General features: G+C 31.9%; 1 protein-coding gene across 1 annotated transcript; it reads right to left on the reverse strand.

Annotated features, from left to right (window-relative positions):
- Positions 1 to 945: 945 nt before the first annotated feature.
- On the reverse strand, positions 946 to 1820 carry LOC111367573 (RING-H2 finger protein ATL8-like). Its single transcript, XM_022988519.1, has one exon. The coding sequence runs from the start codon at positions 1740 to 1742 to the stop codon at positions 1122 to 1124; it is 621 nt and encodes a 206-aa protein (XP_022844287.1). The 5' UTR covers positions 1743 to 1820; the 3' UTR covers positions 946 to 1121.
- Between the last annotated feature and the right edge of the window lie 18694 nt (positions 1821 to 20514).

The following is a 20514-nucleotide window of genomic DNA, read 5'->3' on the forward strand; positions in this document are numbered from 1 at the left end:
CATGAGAATTGATGTACTTTCATTTTTAGAGCCTGTTTGGGAGTGATTTTGAGAATTGATTTTTTGACCGTTAGGAGAAAAGTGGGGTCCACTTCTGAGAGAAGAAATCAAATATGACGGCTGGAATAGTTAAATAACGGTCAAAAAATCAATTTTTTTGATGAAAAAATCGCTCCCAAACAAGCCCTTAGTATCAACAGTTAACAGTTGGAATCATATTTACAATATACATATACTATTCCTCTTCTAACACAGAGTCATGGACAATTTATAGAAAAAACTGTCTTATTTTATTTTGCTATTATCATTAAAACAACCTCAAGCACAAAAATTGATAATAACTTAACAAACATAATGCACCCAACGTTAAAGCAATTCATATATGTCATGCATATTACTCATTGACCAAGATTTGCCTGCCTTACGTTTCAGTGTTTCACACAATTTTCCAAAATTTAGAACTTCACAAACGGAAATTGATCCAAAACTCAAAGAAGAAAGTATTCATTAAATTCATAAAGCTTTCTGATCACATCTTAAAGAATTCATATTAGGATCTACTGCCCTAAACTTGCATTCGAAATAAACATATTATCTTTCCGTCATTGTCCTTTAATAAAGGGAGACAATTTCTGGGTTCACATCACCTTTTTCAACATGCCTACCACTACCATTAATTCATAAAATAGCACCCCGCAAAAAAAAAATGAAAAAAAGAAAAAGAAAAAGACAAGACAGTGCATCTGGGAAATTACGTAAAATAAGTTCCTCTAATTAAACATGATTTATGGTTGATATCTTCAATTGCAAATTCTTAGAATAGACGGAATGAGTTCTATCTGTTATAGGTTTTTTTGGCGATTTGTGCCCGAGAAATTAAAAGAAAAGGGATTTACACGATTATATTTTTGGGAGCAATTCCCAAGTAATTAGTGCTCGAGGGGCTAAAGGAAGGGAAATGGAAGTATTAAAGATAATGTAATTGGTATTTTCTCACACGCTGCAAAATACATACAGAAACAACAGTGAATTTTCTCTTCTGCTAATCCTGATTAGTAATCGCTTCAATATTAGAACCCCAATTCGGAATCGTATATGGGGACTGAGCTGATTATAGTAATTTAAGTCAAAAACCTGTTGATGAGATCTTCTCTTTGCCTGTAGCTTGGCTCAGACTCAGCTCCCGCGCGAGTGGCAGCGGCGGAGGAGGAGGAGGAAGAGCAGGCCTCTGGCAAGCTACCGCACTTCTGACACCGCGTGACAACCAAAATCTGGCGGCAAGAGGGGCAGGAGGAGTGAGATCCAAGCCACGTGTCAATGCAAGAAACGTGGAAGCCATGGCCGCACTGAGGAAGCACCCGGACTTCGTCCCCAGCGGCGAACTCCGACAAGCAAATTGCACAGTCGGATAACTTTCCGATCTTGTCGTCGTTGGCAGCGTAGGTTACCTTCGGGAGCGACTTTAGGACCTTCTTCTTCAGGCCCTTGTTGGCCGCCGCCTGAGACGACCGCGGAACGGCCGCATTTCTACCTGAAATGCGGCGGATCCAAGCGCAACGAGCGACGGCGACGAGGCCCAGAACGCAGATTAGCGCGCAGAGAAGTGCCGCTAGTATCACTATAAAATCTGAGTCGAGTGGTTGGTTGTCTACTGGAGGTGACTCCTTCCCCGGCGGTGGCTGTGACGGCGTAGGCAACAGCGGCGTATTTACGCCGCCAAGAAAACGTGAACGGAGAGACATTTGGAAGAGAGAAAAAAGGAATTAGCTTTTGCGCTGTTTAGTTTAGTGCAGCAGTTCCGCTAAATTTCAGCTGTGTAATTCTACTGTCTAAAACTCAGTTTAGTTTTATACGTAAATATATATTGAATTAATACTGAGTAACTGTAACTAACTTTATCAAATTTTGATACTTACAAATTTAAAAAAAATAAAAAAGGTTGAACCCCAACCTTGAGGATCCTCACCGCCCATTTCCTAGAGCTTTGTGAAGGAAATAAATCGCGGGATGTGCCCCAAAAGGTCAGGGAACAAGAGCTGTCTGTACACTGCGCCTACAAAGAATCCAATTTTATGTTTCAGGAATCGAATTTTCACACTACGACTGCCAGTACAATTTCTAAAAATACATATTTCAATTGTAATATATTTACTCCTGATGTAATCGAAAACTTCAAAGGATTTTGTCATTTGTATTCGGAGCTTTACACTTCGAGTTACCCGTCCGCACCCGGAACTTTACACTCCGGGTACCTGTAGCAAAATTCAACTTCAAATGATATGAATCTACTAGTGTTAATGTCTTTTCCTATTATGTAATTCTATCGTCATCTACTTCGAGATAAGGTCAATTTTAAATATAGAATTTATCTTTCCTCTTTTTTCTTCACTCAAGAGGTGAAATTCTAAATCACAATAATTTTCATCATTTTAGCAATTACTATATTAAGGTATCCAATAGTTTGGTGATAAACAACATAAAGAAGAAATCATTTTCGTGGGCCCAACCCCATCTCTATCTGTCATCTTCAATCTATGCTTATAAACCCTACAATGGCCAAATTTAGGTGACAACACTCAAGGAAATGGACAGAATGGAAGGTAAAAAAATCCTAAATCCTTTCACACCTTGCCTTGTCATAATAATTTTACAATGAAAAGAATGAAAATTACAAATATAAAAATACAAATATCAAGATCTAGGTGAAATTAGCACTACAAAAAATCTACCACAAATTCCATTCGCCAATGGTCATCACACACTAGCATGAAGTTTTCCAACGAGCATTCCATTACTATGTTGGGGGCGCCTAAAAGTTACCAACGAAAATTTCACCTGCAAAAGCATGTAAGATGCAATTACTTGCGTAGCTAAAAGAGCGTTATTACATTTGAAAATTCGGTAATGAACATTAGGTGATTGAACATATTATCAAGAAAGGAAAATGCTTCGCCAATGGGGGTCGATCAAGAAAGGAAAATGCTTCGCCAATGGGGGTCGATCAAGAAAGGAAAATGCTTCGCCAATGGGGGTCGATCAAGAAAGGAAAATGCTTCGCCAATGGGGGTCGATCAAGAAAGGAAAATGCTTCGCCAATGGGGGTCGATCAAGAAAGGAAAATGCTTCGCCAACGGGGGGGTCTGATCGACCCCCTGACAGAAACCCACCAAAAGGGGTGGGTCCAGTGCCAAAAAAAGGGTCCTCCCCTACCTATTGGTGGGGTTCTGTCAGGGGGTCAGTTAGAACCCCCGTTGGTGAAGCATGGTCCAGCGAGAAAATAGGAATCAAGTTCAGATATCCCTATTGTTCATATATAAAAATTAATTTGATTTACATTTAAGTAGACTTGTTGAGGATATTAACTAGGAAAAAGTGAACTTAATCAATCTCAAAAGCATTGTTTTCTGTGTACAGAATATTGTATTAAAGAATGGAACCAGAATACTCATATGGAGTATATTGTCAAAAAAAATATTCACTCACTCCCATTGTGTGTATTCTGTAAAAACCCTGTAAAAAACTTCCGTACGACAAGTGGAGTTCACCTCAAAAAGCTTGAGGCGTGTGCTTCAATAGGGTACTTTGGAAGAATAATGTTATTTTTACATAATGGAGTTACCTAATGATTTATATGCAGATGTGTTTGTTAAACTAGAGAGTGGAGAATTTTATTTATTTATTTATTTTTATTTTTTTGGGTCGGAGAAATTCTGATTCAATTATATCTCACCACATCATGTGTATGTAAATTATTATGTATATAGCACAATCGAACATGAAAACCTACATTACGAGATATTTTGTGTAAAGATATTGAGTTACTTATTTCTTTTCTCTTAAGTGGAAGCGAAAATCTTGGGCCAAAAGGGGAACAGCCTAAAGAAATTGTTCTCGTACATACATCGGATGCACCAAAACTTATCCTCATCTCTTTCTGGGTAGATTCTAGGATCTTATCCATTTGAATCTGTCTGCTTTGTTAGATATTTTGACATCTACTGGATTTTAAGTAGTAACAAAACGTTACGTTTCTTTGATAAAGTTTTAAATAAAAGCTTTATTCTCAATCTCATATATTAGATTAGATTTTTTTTTTTTTTTTTGTCCTTTTAATATATGCCACTTTCCTTATTGAAAGTATGTTTGATTTCTTAATTTTTTTATATAGTCATATTTGATGTGCAATGTTATCAATAAATATGACATATTCCTATTTAAACAATTATTTACTGTACGAGTAAATTAGAACAAAAAATTAATAAAAAAAATTATATTTTCAACCTTATTAATTTCATTTTCTTAATATTTATGAAAATGAAAACAAATATATTTTTATAGAAAGGAGACAATAATTGATAAAATGTACAGTTAAAATTAATTATGGACTCTAATTTCAACTTTTTAAGCCTTTTCAAATAAGCACTTGATTAGAAAAAAAATTGCACTGAATAAAACACGTGACTTGTAAATAATAACTTATTGAACTTACATGTAGTATACGTGTCTTATATCTATTGAGCACTTGTTTTGCTGCTTTCCTATTCTGCACCATGAAATTCTTGTCAATGTCAATCCTGCATTAATGAGGATCCGATAAATAACTTTGCAAGTGTATTTGGCGTACAAAAAAGTAAAGATTAAGATATTTGTACAAATTTTGGTTGACAAAAACTTCTACTCGCTTTCACATGCATGCGGTCCTCACATGAATTAAATAATTCCAACATGTAGACCCCACCTTCTCATTGTGAGAGTTTGTACAAAAGTGTTAGTATATGTACCATCTTCCAAAAAGTAATATACGTGATAGTCAATTCAGTTCTGACGATCAAAATATTCATAATCGATCATGATCGAGGGATCAGGTTAGAATCAAAATCGAGGAGATAGAATTCAATAATACAGACCCACTACCTCCCACCTCTCCTCGACCTTTGATTATATGATAGAGTTTCATCAAATTATATTATATGAGCTAATATAGAATGAAGGACCAACTCATGTATAGAAGAGGACACGTGGTCAATAATTACTTTGACTAGTACTACTAGTCAAGTATAATGGTAAATGTTCCTTATTCTTAAGGCAGACATTGTCTCATTTTCCACTATGTTCTTTCCCTCTTTAGTTGAAGGCACGCGTAGGCTTTTGAGTTGTGATTGTATTAAGAAGCATGCTTTTTATGAGTTTGAATGGTTTAATTGCTCAGCCACGCATGGTTGACACTTTATTAACCATCACCATAATTTTATTGCATGTGCTATTTTCATTTGTTCATGCTCTCATTTAGGGTTGGACAAAATTTTCGAATCAAATTGGATTGAACCGAACTCAACCTGATTCGAATAGAGCATTTTTTTTTTAACTTAAATACCCAAACGAGGTATTTGAATCGAGAGCTAACGAGTTTGATTCGATTCTCCATTCTAGACTAAGAACCAAAGAACCGAATAAGAGTCGAATCTCTCTAATTTTTTAAATTTATTTATCTTAAATAAACCAAATTATATTTTAAAAATAAATTTGCTAACTAATTAATTTAGTTCAAACCCAAAATATGATTTTCCTATTTTTAATTTTTAACCTGAACCCAATTTAATTAAATTGACTTAAATTTTACCAAAATCTATTATTCTATCGTAGTGCTTTTTCTACAGTTCTGAAGAAATTGAATTGGAAGCTCAGCTACTCATTGATTCATTATTTTGGACTCGTTATCTTCATTTTTTCGTGATTTTAACAATCGAATTTATGAAGAACTCAACAAAAAGAGGCATAAAAGATACATAAGATTAAATTACGTTACTTTGTAAGAGCTAAAATTAAACATATCATTAGCTGAATTAATGCAACGTTGTTGTAGATATTAATAAATTTAATTACTATATGAAACCCAGAAATCGAACGGAACAAAACCGAATCGAACTAAACTGAATAGAACCAAACCCAAATGGGTTCATAATTAAATTTAGACTTGAGGATTCCACTTACTAAATACTCGAAAATTCTGATTCGATTTGATTCTCTTTATAACTGAACCATGTTCAGCTCTACTTTCATTGCACACATACTTTATTACTTGTTGGTCTCTTGCTTGGCACATTGAATCTTATCTATTTGAACTAGAGCTTTTTATTGGAGAAGATTCGGAAATCCTTCACTTTATTGATGGAATATTTTTATCCCCTTGCCTTTCTTATTTATTGTACATACATTAAAAGAAGTAAAATATGATAATGTTCGACACCTTTCATTAGTTAGGATATCATCTGATTCAAAGAAACAAATATAGATCATGCTTCAAATTTTGTTAGTCATCCTTGCAATCTTGTTGGGTGTGCCCTGTTTCGTGTTGTATATGCTTCCATCAGTTAGGGAATCATATGATCTAAAGGAAGTAAATTATAGATCATGCTTGAAACTTTATTAATCATCCTTGCAATATTCTTGTTGGGTCATGGGTGTGCCCTTTTCGTGTTGTACGTGCCAAGGTATCACCTGAAGCAAAATAAATAAAATATAGATCGTTCTTAACACTCCTATTAATCTTGCTACAATCTTGTTGGGTCTTCGACTTATCAAATTGAAGCTTATCTATTTGAACTCGAGCTTCTTGTTATTGGAGAAGGTTCGGAAAGCCCACACCTTAATGATGAGGATATATTGATCCCCTTGCCATTTTGTGTTGTACATGCTTTCATTAGCTAAGGTATCGTCTAAAGTAAAAGAAGTAAAATATGATCATGCTTAAGACTTTTCATTTGCTATCTATAAATTTTGTTTGACACTTTGTTAGTCATCCCTTTTCCCCTTTGTGACCTTTTCGTGTTATGCTTGCTTTCGTTAACTAGAGTATAGTTGGATAATTTTACATGTACATTATGGTATCTATAAGGGTGTCCATAATGTATATGTGAAATTCCATGATTTGAGAGTTTAAAAAACTGTTTTTAAACTCTCCAATGATGTTATGTCACTTATACATTATGAACATCTTTATGGATACCATAATGTACATGTAGCATAACCTGAGTATAGTTTGAATTAAAAGAAGTGAAAATAGATATTTATAGCTGATGTATATCAAAAAATCATATTACCTTTTGTTTTAAAAGTAGAATACGAGCATAACAAACGAACGTGTATGAAGAAAAATACACGACTCAATTGTGGCATTACAGAATTCACACAATTAATTCTCAAATTATAAACTTTTGTAATACAATTGCCAAGTTATAACTTGATTGTATAATAATTAAAAAACGAATCATAATTGAAAAAACAACTAGCTAGACATGTACGGTGTTTAGTCGTCCTTGTACAAATTTTGTCAAACTTCTAAACCTATAAATATTGGACTTCTAGTTTTAGAAGATTTTCCATTAGTCTAATGTCAGAAAAACTAACCCACTGAAATGTAATCGAATTGAGCCAAGCGTGACATGCACAAAACCTAATCCATATTTAAGATTGGGTGGTTGAACCAACATATGGTCCACTGAAAGGTGTAACTTCTACACCTATTTTAGGTATCCAAAGTGAATATTTAAGCGTCTATTTGAATTGATTGCTACTTAATTTGTGTAAATATCAATCATTATATGATATTCAAGTTGATATAGATTTTGATCAAAAGAAGTGAAAATTGGCCAAAGATTGACGAAAAGGAAGAAATCTAAAGTTCAGAGACTAAATTACGTCCAAAATTTGATTCAGACCAAGGAATGAAGATTGAAGTTCATCCCGATTCAATTGGATGAATATAGAAACTGAAGGACTAAAATTACACGAAAAAAGGATTTGAATTGAAGGAATAGAAAAACGTAGGGACCAAAATGAAATTGCTGGAAAAGTTTTGGCATGAGCTATAGGCATTGGGATTTCAACACCTGGTTTGGCAAAACTCGAGGCTTAATCAACTGGTTGTTGTGATCTCAACCCTATATAGGGTGGGATGGCACAGCTTAAATTTTGGCAGACGAAGGAAAGTTTCCTATTTTGAGTCAAACATCATTTGGAAACTAATTGAAGGAGAATTTTGAAATAATTTCAACATCTATAAATACAACATAAAACATTGGAAGAGACCTATCATATGATATGATACGCATAATCTTGCAAATATTAACCGTTCATATGGGAGAATTCAATAGGCAAGATATAAGAACTCAATACTTTGAAGATCCAATCTTGATCCTTGGGCAAAGAAGAGGAATGTGCAATTGGAGTTTAATTAAGAAATCATTGAAAAGATTCAAGATTTTGTGATTCCTTCATTTTTTCATCATATATCAAGAATTCAGGTGACGTTCTACGAACCAATTATGATTTCTTGTAACTTTATAATGCTAGACTAAATTAATAGTTGCCAAGACGCAGGTAGACTCTTCTTATGAAGTTTTGATATAATTTCAACATTTTGACGTCTAATATGTGTTAATTCTTGGATAAGTGTTAGAGGATTTAATACTTTTCAATTACCTAATCAATAATTGGATTAATGTGTGTTATATTAGAGAAAAAGAATTAGATAGATAGCATGTTATAACAATTGTTGTCAAGTACGATAAAGAATAAAAATATACACATATGCTTTGCATGATTTCAATAGATGTTCTAGAGTTTTAATGCTTACTTTCATGTTTGCATCTTTCATAGAGATATAAAAATGTAATATATTTAATTCTACTTGAAAGATATTATTAAATAAATTAGGAAAATTGATCAACGAGAATGAACACACAGTGTCATAATATTGAATTGCATTAAATTGGAATAATAAGGGGTTTCAAAGTCTTAGCGCTTGTTTAACCTAATTTTACAAAAGCTTTCGTAAGTTGCTTATTAGAATATTTAGCTTAAATAGTTAATTAGTATAAATTCTTCATTCAAATTTGACTATTTGATTAGAGTTAGCATTAATTAATAATACTAGATTAAATGCATAGTCTCATTAATTAATAATACTAGATTAAATGCATAGTCTCCATGGGATGATATCTTATTCATCGTGATATTACTTATCTATAATATCGTGCACTTGTAGAATTTCGTACTATCATCCACCTCACCGCTTGCATCTTGATCAATGCTAGCTAATGGCACCATTGAAGTGTTTGTTTTGTTCGACTAGACCTAAAAGAGGTCTAATCAAACCAATATCGACCTATCTAGCTCAAGGATAGATTGTGATGTGCCATGGTTCGAGCTTTATAGTCAACAGAATTTGACACTTGGAGTAAGTCATGCAAATTCGTTCCCAACAATCTAAACTTAAAACTTTATGATTTTCACATTTTAATTTATAACAAAATAATTTACACTTGTTTGATAGATATTAATTGTAAAAGAAGTGAACTAAAAGAAACTTAGAACATTATTATTTCACATACTTCCTTTAGGTCAGTTATTATTTGAACTAATAAGAGGAAATTATAGATCACACTTGGCACTTTATGATTTACATACTTCCATGGCTAATTCGATTGGGTTTTGCTTCACGTATAGGGCGAAGGCCATGTACTTGTATCTTTTTACAATTGAGCCCTCGCCCTAGACTTGTATCTTTTGACAATTTGAATCAATCTATACTTCGATTTTGTCTTTTTGAACATGTAGTGAACTATTATTACTTATGAAATTTAGTCCTAAACTTTTACTGAAGCTATCAAAATGATCTGATTGTACTTACATAATTTATACTACAATAGTAAACACGTTAAACATACATGTATTATACGTGTCTTATATCTATTGGATGCACTTGTTTTATTGCTCTCCAATTGTGCACCTGGAATTATTTTATCAACTTCAATTCTGAATCAATTTGGATTTAATAAATAGTTTTGTTAATCTATTTGACTAATAAAAGACGTAAGAGACACGGTAGTTAAGTTATTTATAATCGTTTATGATCCAGAGACCAAGTTAAAATAAAAAATCAACGAGATAGAATTAAATTATACGGACCACACTAATTCTCACCTCCCTTCCTCCGACTATTAATTATGACAAAGCTTCATCAAAGTTAATATAGCATGAAGGACCAACTCATATATAGAAGAGGACACGTGGTCAATAATTATTTTGGCCAGTAATACTAGTCAAGTATAATCGTACGTTCCTTAGTTTTAAGAAAGGCATTGTCTCATTTTCCACTATATTCTTGTCCTTTATTAGTTTTTTTTTTTTTTTACAAGGTGTCCGGGCTTGCGTCCGACTAGATCCTTGTCCCTGAACCTCCGGCCCCTCAGCAGCTCAGGGAGGTAAATCGTAGGATGTGCCCTTGTTGGCTCCCAGGTTCCCACAACTCATTTGGACTCCTTCCGCAAAGAGAGCTCTCCTCACTGGGCGTTTGTTCACACCAATGGCTTCCTCTCCATATGGCTCCCAGTGTTAACTCCAGGAATCGAACTCCCCACCCTTGCTTCCAGCGTCCCAGCGAAGTGATTGTTCCACCAACTCGGATGTGCCCTGGGGGGCCTTGTCCTTTATTAGTTGAAAGCATGGTTGGTGGGTTACGTAGGCTTTCGAGAGGTGATTGTGTCAAGTAGAATGCTTCTATGAGTTTAAATTATTTAATAACTAAGCCACACGTTGGCGGAACAATCACATTGGGGGGCTTTGGAACCAAGCGTGGGGAGTTCGATTCCTGGTGGGAACCTTTGATCCAATAAAGGAGGAATTATTGGTGAATTAATCACTATGGAGGAAGGCTCCCTTTGGGGAAGGAGTAAAAGCCGTGTGGGAACCTGGGAACCAATAAGGGCACATCCCGCGATTTACCTCCCTGAGCTGCTGAGAAGCCGGAGGTTCAGGAACGAGGATATAGTCTAGCGCAAACTGGGACACCTCGTTAAAAAAAAAAAAAAAAATTGCTGCGTAAGCTATTTTCATGTGTAAGTGCTTTCATTAGCTACGGTATCATCTGAATTAAAAGAAGTAAAATATAGGCCCTTTTTGACACTTTATTAGTGTTGCTGCAATCTTGTTGGTTCACTAACTTGGCACATTGAAGGTTATCTATTTGGAGTAGAGCTTTTTGTTATTGGAGAATATCAGAAAAGTCCTTACTTTATTAATGGAATATTTTGATCTTCTTGCCTTTTCTTGTTGTACATACTTTAAAAGAAGTAAAATATGATAATATTTGACACTTTTTCATTAGCGAGGATGTCATCTGAACTAAAAGAAGTAAATTATCATCCCTGCAATATTCTTGTTGGTGTTCCATTTTCGTGTTGTATATGCTTCCATTAGTTAGGGTATCTATGAATTAAAAGAAGTAAAATATCAATCATCTTTGACCCTTTCTTAGTCATCATTGCAATATTCTAGTTGGGTATACCCTTTTTTAGTTGTACATGCTTCCATTAGTTAGGAATTGTTAAGTCGTAGAATTTAATTATTTTTGCTGTGTGGAGTCTGAATGCGAATAAACCTTCACAGTGAAGTCAGCATGGGAATGGAAGAGAGGTAGGAAGCCCCAAGACCAAAATATATTAAGGATAGCTTAAAAATTTGTGTCCTTATAAATTTTGAATTTGTTCTAATTTATTTTATAAATAGGTAGCCCTCATTAGGTTTTTGTATTACCATCATAAGAGAGCAAGTGTTAGAGAAGATAGGGTGTCCTATTTTATCTAGTGAATTATTGCAGTGATGAAAGAAGACGTAGTTTCACATTAAAGTGAACTTTGTGCGTTCTTGACTATATATTTTTCTTTCTATGAATTGGTTACTCTAGGTAGAAAATAATTATGTTATCTAATTCTCAAAAAGAAAATCATATGAACCAAAAGAAGTAATATATAAGGAGGCATGATGTAAACTAAAGTAACAATAGATTGTTAGTCAATGTAATTAGACTGGCGATGTGTCATTTTCTTGTTGTACATGCTTCTTGTAGTTAGGCATCATGTAGACTAAAAGCAAAAATAAATTGTGCCTGATATTTCTTAGTCATCCCTGTGATCTTGTTGGGTGTGTCCCTTTCGTGTTGTACCTGTTTCCATTAGTTAGTGTATCATATGAACTAAAATAATAAAATATAGATTGTATTTAACAGTTTTATCCTCCATTTTCGTGGGCGTGCCCTTCTTATGTTATACATAACTAGAGTACAATGAATTAAAACAAGTAAAATATAGATATTTTTATAGCTAATGTAGATCAAATTATTATATTCACTTTTATTTCAAAAGTAGAATATAAGCCTAACAAACAAACGTGCATATGGAGAATAATATGTAGGAGAATTTATTACTTTCATAATCATCGGATCTTTCATGTTGGATCATCACAAAATTCAAGAATCATAGCGAAAGCGTACCTGAATCAGACATGATTAATGCAACAGTTGAATCTTGCGATTTAGTCTTCCAAATTAATACGCAGCCCATAATTCCTTATGGTGATGAGAGATAGAACAAAATTAGCAATGCACATGTGCTTGGGGATCATAACCGTATTTATATATTGACATCCTTTGACCTGGTTCGGCCCATCATAGAATTAGGAGCCTGGGCTTGGTCTGTATATATAAAATACTTACACTTTAATTGGATGCATACTGAAACCTTATTCGATCACTTATAAACGGGTTTAACCGAATTTGATTGTTTTTAATTTAATATACAATAATTTACACATATAGGCCCACACGATCATTTAAAATTCCTTATTTGATTGGGTTTTGCTTCATGTATAGGGCGAGGGCCCTGTACTTGTATCTTTTTACAATTTAAATCAATCTATACTTCTATTTTGTAATTTTTGAACTTGTAGTGAACTATTATTACTTACGAAATTTAGTCCTAAACTTTTACTGAAACTATCAAAACGATCTGATTGTACTTGCATAATTTATACTACAATAGTTAACACGTTAAACATACATATATTATACGTGTCTTATATCTATTGGATGCACTTGTTTTATTGCTCTCCAATTGTACACCTTGAATTATTTTATCAACTTCAATTTTGAATCAATTTGGATTTAATAAATAGTTTTGTTAATCTATTTGACTAATAAAAGACGTAAGATACACGGTAGTTAAGTTATTTATAATCGTTTATGATCAAGGGACAAAGCTAAAATAAAAAAAATCAACAAGATAGAATTAAATTATACGGACCACACTAATTCTCACGTCCCTCCCTCCGACCATTAATTATGACAGAGCTTCATCAAAGTTAATATAGCATGAAGGACCAAATCATATATAGAAGAATATGACTATAAATACACAACAAACACATTAAGAATATGACTGAGTGTAACAAACACATACACACACGTGTGTGTGTTTGTGAAGGAAAATACACAACTGATTAATTATCTAATTTTCACTTTTTTTTTTCCTCAGAATTCTCAAATTATAACTTAATCGTAATAACTATAAAGTCCCATCATAATTCGAAAATCCATTAGCTAGAGTCTGTGTTTAATTAACCTTTGCATAAATTGTCACGCTTGGTGTGTATACTTTGGTCATTTGAAAATTAATAATAATAAAAATAAATGGTTTCCCTCCAACAATTTTTTCAAACACAAAGGGTATCAATAGAAATGGCAAAATAATCCATCAGCCCGATACCCGCGAGACCAAACGATTGAGCCAATCCATGATCTACCTCACCACTTACATCCTGATGAATACTAGCTCATAACATCAACAGAAATGGATGGAGCCATGAAATCACTTCTAGGGGTCAATTTTTTCAAAATAATATTGTACGGCATTACCAATTTAAAATTATCGAAACTTGAGCAAAGTTCCTATGTGACAGTTGAAAAAAGTCAAAATCGAGAAGCCTTTTCTTAGTTGAGGTATGTTGCTAGTCGAATTACATGATAGATGGGTATGAGAAGTATATATGAGAATCATCAATCCTTTGAGTTTACATTCAACAGTTTGGAGTATGCTCATATATACTTCTCATACCCACTTGAACTGTATTGCGCATCACATGTGAAATTTAATTCTATAGTTAGACCGTAAGAGGAGTTAAATATCACAAATAAACCGTACAAATTACCTCAATTGTATACACGGTAATGGACGCTATTCATTGCACAACTTTGTACGGGAAAGCATGCAAGCCCTAGAAATGGTCAAAATTAGGTGCAATAATGAAGGAAACGGGCTCATTAGTAACGAAGAAACCCTAAACTTGTATTCATTTTTTATCTTTTTTATTTGTTAAAAAAATTAAAATTTGCGCGAACATAAATAAATGAAAATTCACCCCACGACTTTGTTTGAGGATTGTCTATAGCTTCTTGATCCAAAAATTCAAAGTTTAGATAATCACTTTAACAACGAAACATTTGCGTGGAACACTTGATATAGAGAAAAGAATATTGTTGTGATTTGCCTCCCTCACAAAGCTATAGGGGCGGGACGGTGGGAGTCGTCAAGATTAAAGTTCAACCTTTTTTTAAGAATATGGTTGTACTGAATAGATTCCATAAGTCTTTTGTGTTGGTAAAATGATAGGGGCAGCTAATTTTTATTCCACTTCATGTATATAATTTTATATATTCTGCTTAGGTGTCGAAATGTAATTCGAACTTGGTAGTTTTCATTGCTCGTACAAACTTCAAAGTTATGGTGGACTGGTTGTTGAAATGCATTAATTATATTTTAATAAATTTTAACGTGCAAACAGACTAGATAGAGTAAAACTAACAAAAATATAGAAAAAAAAAATAGAATTCAAAAACTCAAATTTAATCTAAATAAGAGTTGGACTCTTTCTTCTTAAAACAAAATTTCCTCGTATTGGTGTTGCTCCAATTTATGAGAACAAACAATGTTTCATACTCTCTTGAACGAAATTGGACTTCTAATGAATGCAAAATAATTGTTGGCAATGATTATTCTATAGATGATCAATTGCAGTCACACGAGATCTATACATATAAATGGAAAGTTGTCTCTAAAAAGATACAACTACTGAACATAAATGTATTATACAAAATAACTGCCTAAAAGGATATGTCTAAATGAAAAGATGTTGTTCGAAAAGGTTGGGATTTTTCATCCAAAAGTAAATGACTTTTAAATTAATCAGATTCTAGAGTTTTTCAATCACATATATATTCTAATCAAATTTTGAACGCATTGTTGACAATTGTATACAGTTTGACTCAGGTCGGCCCCAGCACCAAGGCAACTGAAGCCATTGTTTAGGATCACAAGATTTAAAGGGCCTAAAAAAAAATTTTTAATGTCAAAAGTCCAACAAAAAATTTCTTTTTTTTTTTTTAGATTTGGATCCACTTATTCTTTAAAAGCCATAACAAAACAACAGAAAGGAACTAAATAAGAAGCCCAAAACAACTGGGCTCTTATCCTTCATTTGTGGAATATTTTGGGCCCCATAATGTTTTGACATCTAGAGCCTCAAAATTCTCAAGATCGACCATGTACTTTGTAGATGTCTATTTTAAAGACTCTATAATCTATTAAAGGTTTTTACTACTTTGAGAATTTTTTATTTAATCCAAACTCGGCGTTGTTAGAAGTGTGATCAATTTCAACTTAAATCCATTTGGTTAAAAGTCAAATTGGATTACCTAAATTAGGAAAAAAAAAGGTCATATATAGGATATTTGAATAATGCTATTTGCAATTGCTCACTACCGCAATCACCCTATGTAGCATACATGTGACTGTTAGTAATTTGTTACATAAAAATAATAAAAAAACTACTATATTAATGTATCAAATGACCAATCATCACATATATGCCACACAGGGCGACTAGGGCAATGAGCGACTATAAATAGCATTACTCATGATTTTCATGTTGAAACTGAGAATTTTGTCTTGGTTGCCGTCCATAGACTCGTTGGCTTTAAATGTGTTTAGAGGCCAAAGTTTGACTTATATTTGCTTCGTTTAATTGAGATTTTTTAAGAATAGATTTTATAATTTTTTTTTCAGAATGTGTAATTAAAAAAATTATAATTTCATGTGCAAAGTTATTTTATTTGAAAAATATGTCATTGAAAATTGGTTAAGGAAAAAATTGAACTTTAAAAAATGGGACCAAACAACAGCTCAGTTTATTTATTTATTTATTTTTTCTGGTTTTCTTCTTCATGTGTAAATTAATATGCAAGAATGAGTTGAAAATCAAAAATATATGTAAAATAATTGTTATTAATTTCTGATGATGACATAATTTATATAAACACACGCGCTAACTTGTATCTACTTGAGTTTTAAATTAGATAATTTGACATGATATGAGAGTTGAAATAGATTTTCAAGTCCTGATACTATTCAGAAAAGTAACTGCATATCATGTCATAAAGGTCTATATGAGATCCTAACAATGTCATGACATGCTCAATTATCTCTTATTTTTAATATTAAGAAAAAATAATAATAATATGTACACGTATTATGTTTTTAATTGACGTCGCTCAATATACAAGTATGGCAACTAGTTAAATAACACCTACTAATGTTAAGACCGGAATCTTTAATTTTTTGCGTTTTTGCTATTGGAAAAATTGAATGATTTGTTTGTATATAAATATATCAACTAAAAATATAAATAACATAAGTTAATGATTGCATAAACATAACAATATTATAACAATATAAACATTATAATTCAATAATTAGAAGAGGGTTAGAAAGCAAGTTTAGGAAGTCATATATATGACGTTGTCCTAAAGTCGTGTAGCCCCTCCTTTGTGCAGGTACTTTTGGCGCTATATGGTTCCAAGATAATACCCATGTAGCTCACAGTCGATTCTCCTTCTATGGGTGCAATCATAGAAAAATATGTAAACGAGCCTTTTATCGAGTTGTCAAAATAGCATATTGTAAAAGTGTGGAGAAAATAATTCTTCAAGTTATTGTATTCTAGTTCTCAAACTTTCTTTTCATACTATAATTTTTTCATCTCAATGAAAATCATTCCCTTTTATAGAAATAAATTAATTTTAACCCCACCCTTATGAAAATTAAGTTATTTTACGTGTATGTCACACTATAGGGATAAATAAATTTAACCCCCCACACTTATGAGAATTAAGTAATTTAATATGTACGTTACACTATACTATTATTAATTTAATTTTGTATTGAATTGATATTAAAATAGAAACAACAAATTTAAAAATATTAATTTAAATATTTAAACTTAAGTTTTTTATTTTCCAACAATTTCCCACAAAATTTTTTTAAACTTATAAAATATGTGTGTGTGTATATATAACGTTATACCATATAATAGATGTGTAAGTGTCTTTTGAATTTGAACCTCACTCAGGGAAAATCATTCCCATTTAAGGGAATCATAATGAACTAAGCCTTGAATTATGTTCCTTTGGCCCAACTTCAGTTGTCCTATACATAGTATCAATTTAAGCTCTAATTCATAGCGGGTAGCGCTTTTAATGGCCATATGCTCTTTGATTCTAGTAAGAGTTTTTAGGGAATGGCCCAATCCCATAGCCACCGCCTCATGGCAACTCTTACAAAGGTGAGTTCTCCAATTCAGGGTTAAACCTTTCCTAATGTCACATTACTAATAGCACTATCATCATAGGGATGAGCATAAATAATATAGTGCTATTAGAAGTCATGCAGTACGAGTTGTTTCTATTACATTGAATCTTCTTCATGTAATCTCCAATCACAAAGGTTGGATAACTCCCGGATGTGACTGCCTTATGGGTTTAAGTCCATCACCCTCGATGATTTATTATATCCATTACGGACTATAATTTATTTCATGTCTCTCTTGGACAATAATTTGATATCATCAATTTGCAAATCTCATTCTTCTCCTGTATATTTGTACATCTCCAAAGTCACCTAAGAATTTTCCAAAATGTCAATATCACATATTTAATTATAATAAGATAACATCATGATTTTTTTTATATTGGCTTCTAATAACACGTTTGGAGAGATGCATCGAATGAGCCCTTGCATTTCACCTGTAATATTCAATTTCATTTTTAGCACTTTTTAAGATTTAGTTTACAGCTAGGAAAAATAAAATATAAGGTATATCTATGTTATACCTCCACATTCCAAAGATACCCATCTTGAATAGAGTGAGTATACGATCTTACAATTTATCTCTTTTGATAGGATCTAACATTGTGTGGGGATGATTAATGCACATGTTTCCCTACTTTCATGATTTTTATGCGCCAATAGATCCACAAATTTTTATTAAACGCATTAGCAAAAAATTATATTCATAATCATAAGCAAATAATTGATTATATTTAGAATACCTACCTAAATAGGAATACCACTAATTATGAATAAGATTAAAACACTACCTCAAATTAAATTCACATTCTCATCTCATTTTACCTCCTAGATTTAAGACATTTGCACCATGTCTTGGAGGAAGGAAACATTTAAACCATATAGGTTACAATATAAATTATGAGGTTTTAATTATGTATTAAAAAGATAATTTTCTATTGAAAATTAAAATCAATTTAAGTTTTGAAATTTTAAAACGTAAGTTACAACATTTATAAAATGTTTAAAATATAACACTTCTCTTTGCAGCATAATTCTCATAATTTTTGTTATCAAATGGTTAAAATAAATTTTAGATGGATAGCAATTATATTGTAGCATAATTTATTCAACAAATTTCCATTTTCACCTATATGTACGTAGGTTACTTTAGAATATGATCACCAGCAAAGTTATAATGTGATCAATTATTTACCATAGCATTATTAAAATTTCTAACACAAACCAATTTCACTGCAATCCTCATTGAATGTAGAAATACAAAAAATTCTCCTCCTTTTTTTCACACTCCTTGAATAAAATTATTTCAAAATACCTCTAAACCAAATTAAATTTTTTTTATAGACTGACATATTATTATTATTGATTAGGCAGGGCTTGTAATGCCCAGAGATCATTTTCATTATTATTATTATTATTATTATTATTATTATTATTATTATTATTATTATTATTATTATTATTATTTTTAAATAAAAATAGTTTGAGGTGCTACCAACATCTTCTTTGTCTGATTTAAGCGAAAATATCACTTCCACTGAGTGTTGAAAATGCATAAAAATAGCTATTAAACAATGTGCACAAAATTTAATATGAAAATGTTTTTCAAATAAAAGTTTGACAATTATACTTTTTATAAAATTTACTCATCAATCCCATAAGCATCACCCGGTATCAAGGAATAAGAATTCACCACTTTACACAATGTATTCTTACCTCAATTGATATCCAAAATTATGAAAAAAGTGGTTTGAAATGATAATGTGAAAGTGAATAGTGTATGTGTATTAAAATAAAAATGAACTTATGAAAAATTTTATAATACAAAATACTCTCACCTCACACCCTATATATAATCACTCGCGGGTAACCTTCAAGGAATTCAAAAGGTTGGTGACATAATTCAAAATCAATGAGGTTACTTATGACTTAATTAGGTTAATTATTTTGGTAATTATATTAAATATCTTTTCAAGTTCCTATGTGAAAGTTCGTCTCTTTTTTCTTTATTATTATTATTATTATTATTATTATTATTATTATTATTATTAAAAAAATATTAAAGGTTAACACATTTCTTTTTATTAGAATAACTCGGACAGAACTAACTCAAAATTATTTTTTTTAGCCCAAACTATATTATTTAATATGAGCTATAAAATGAGTATAATATTTGATATATTTTATCAACTTTTAAAATACTTAAATATTCGATCCAAATAACTTAAGATAAATTCTAAAAACTCTCAAGCAAGGTAAATTTTTTATGCAAATAAGTGGGTTGAGCTTATTTTTTTACGTTTGAACTTAATGTGATGACAAGACTAGATGTGGATCATTCAATTTGCTAAATGACCAATATTAAATTTAGGCTCATATGAACAATAGTAAAAAAAATTCGAGGTGTTACATCCCTTGCCCTCTAATATTAATTTCATTCTCAAAATTACTTTATTTAATTGAAAAGCTCTGGATACGTGACCTTTAATTTCTCTTCTTTCTAATGATTTGATAAGTTCTAGGCACGTTTGTCACATAAATGTTCAGTTATGATTTATCTTTTTTTGGTCAAATTATACATTGTGCTCTTATAAAGTGACTAATCATCATATCTTCATATATATTAAACAATATAATAACTTGCATAAGATATTTAATTCTAAACATCATAAGCATTTCGTGAAATCAAGCTTAAATGATTCATAAATCATGGTTGAAAGTAAGCTTAAACATAACATTGTCGTTCATACCTTGGATTCATCGGACGATAGTAGATTTACGAGCGCTAATTGCCATGAGTCTTATTTTAAATACTTGTTTAATGAAAATTTCACACAACAAAAATATAAACAAGTAAATATGTACCCATTATAAATAGAAATAATTTACTTAAAAAGTTGACAAATTACATCGAACCCAATAGAGTAAGAAACTAATTATATATATATATATATGTTTTTTTTTCATTTCAAATAAATAT

The sequence above is a fragment of the Olea europaea genome, chromosome 18 (assembly GCF_002742605.1).
Source record: "Olea europaea var. sylvestris chromosome 18, O_europaea_v1, whole genome shotgun sequence".
NCBI classification, from domain to species: Eukaryota; Viridiplantae; Streptophyta; class Magnoliopsida; order Lamiales; family Oleaceae; genus Olea; species Olea europaea.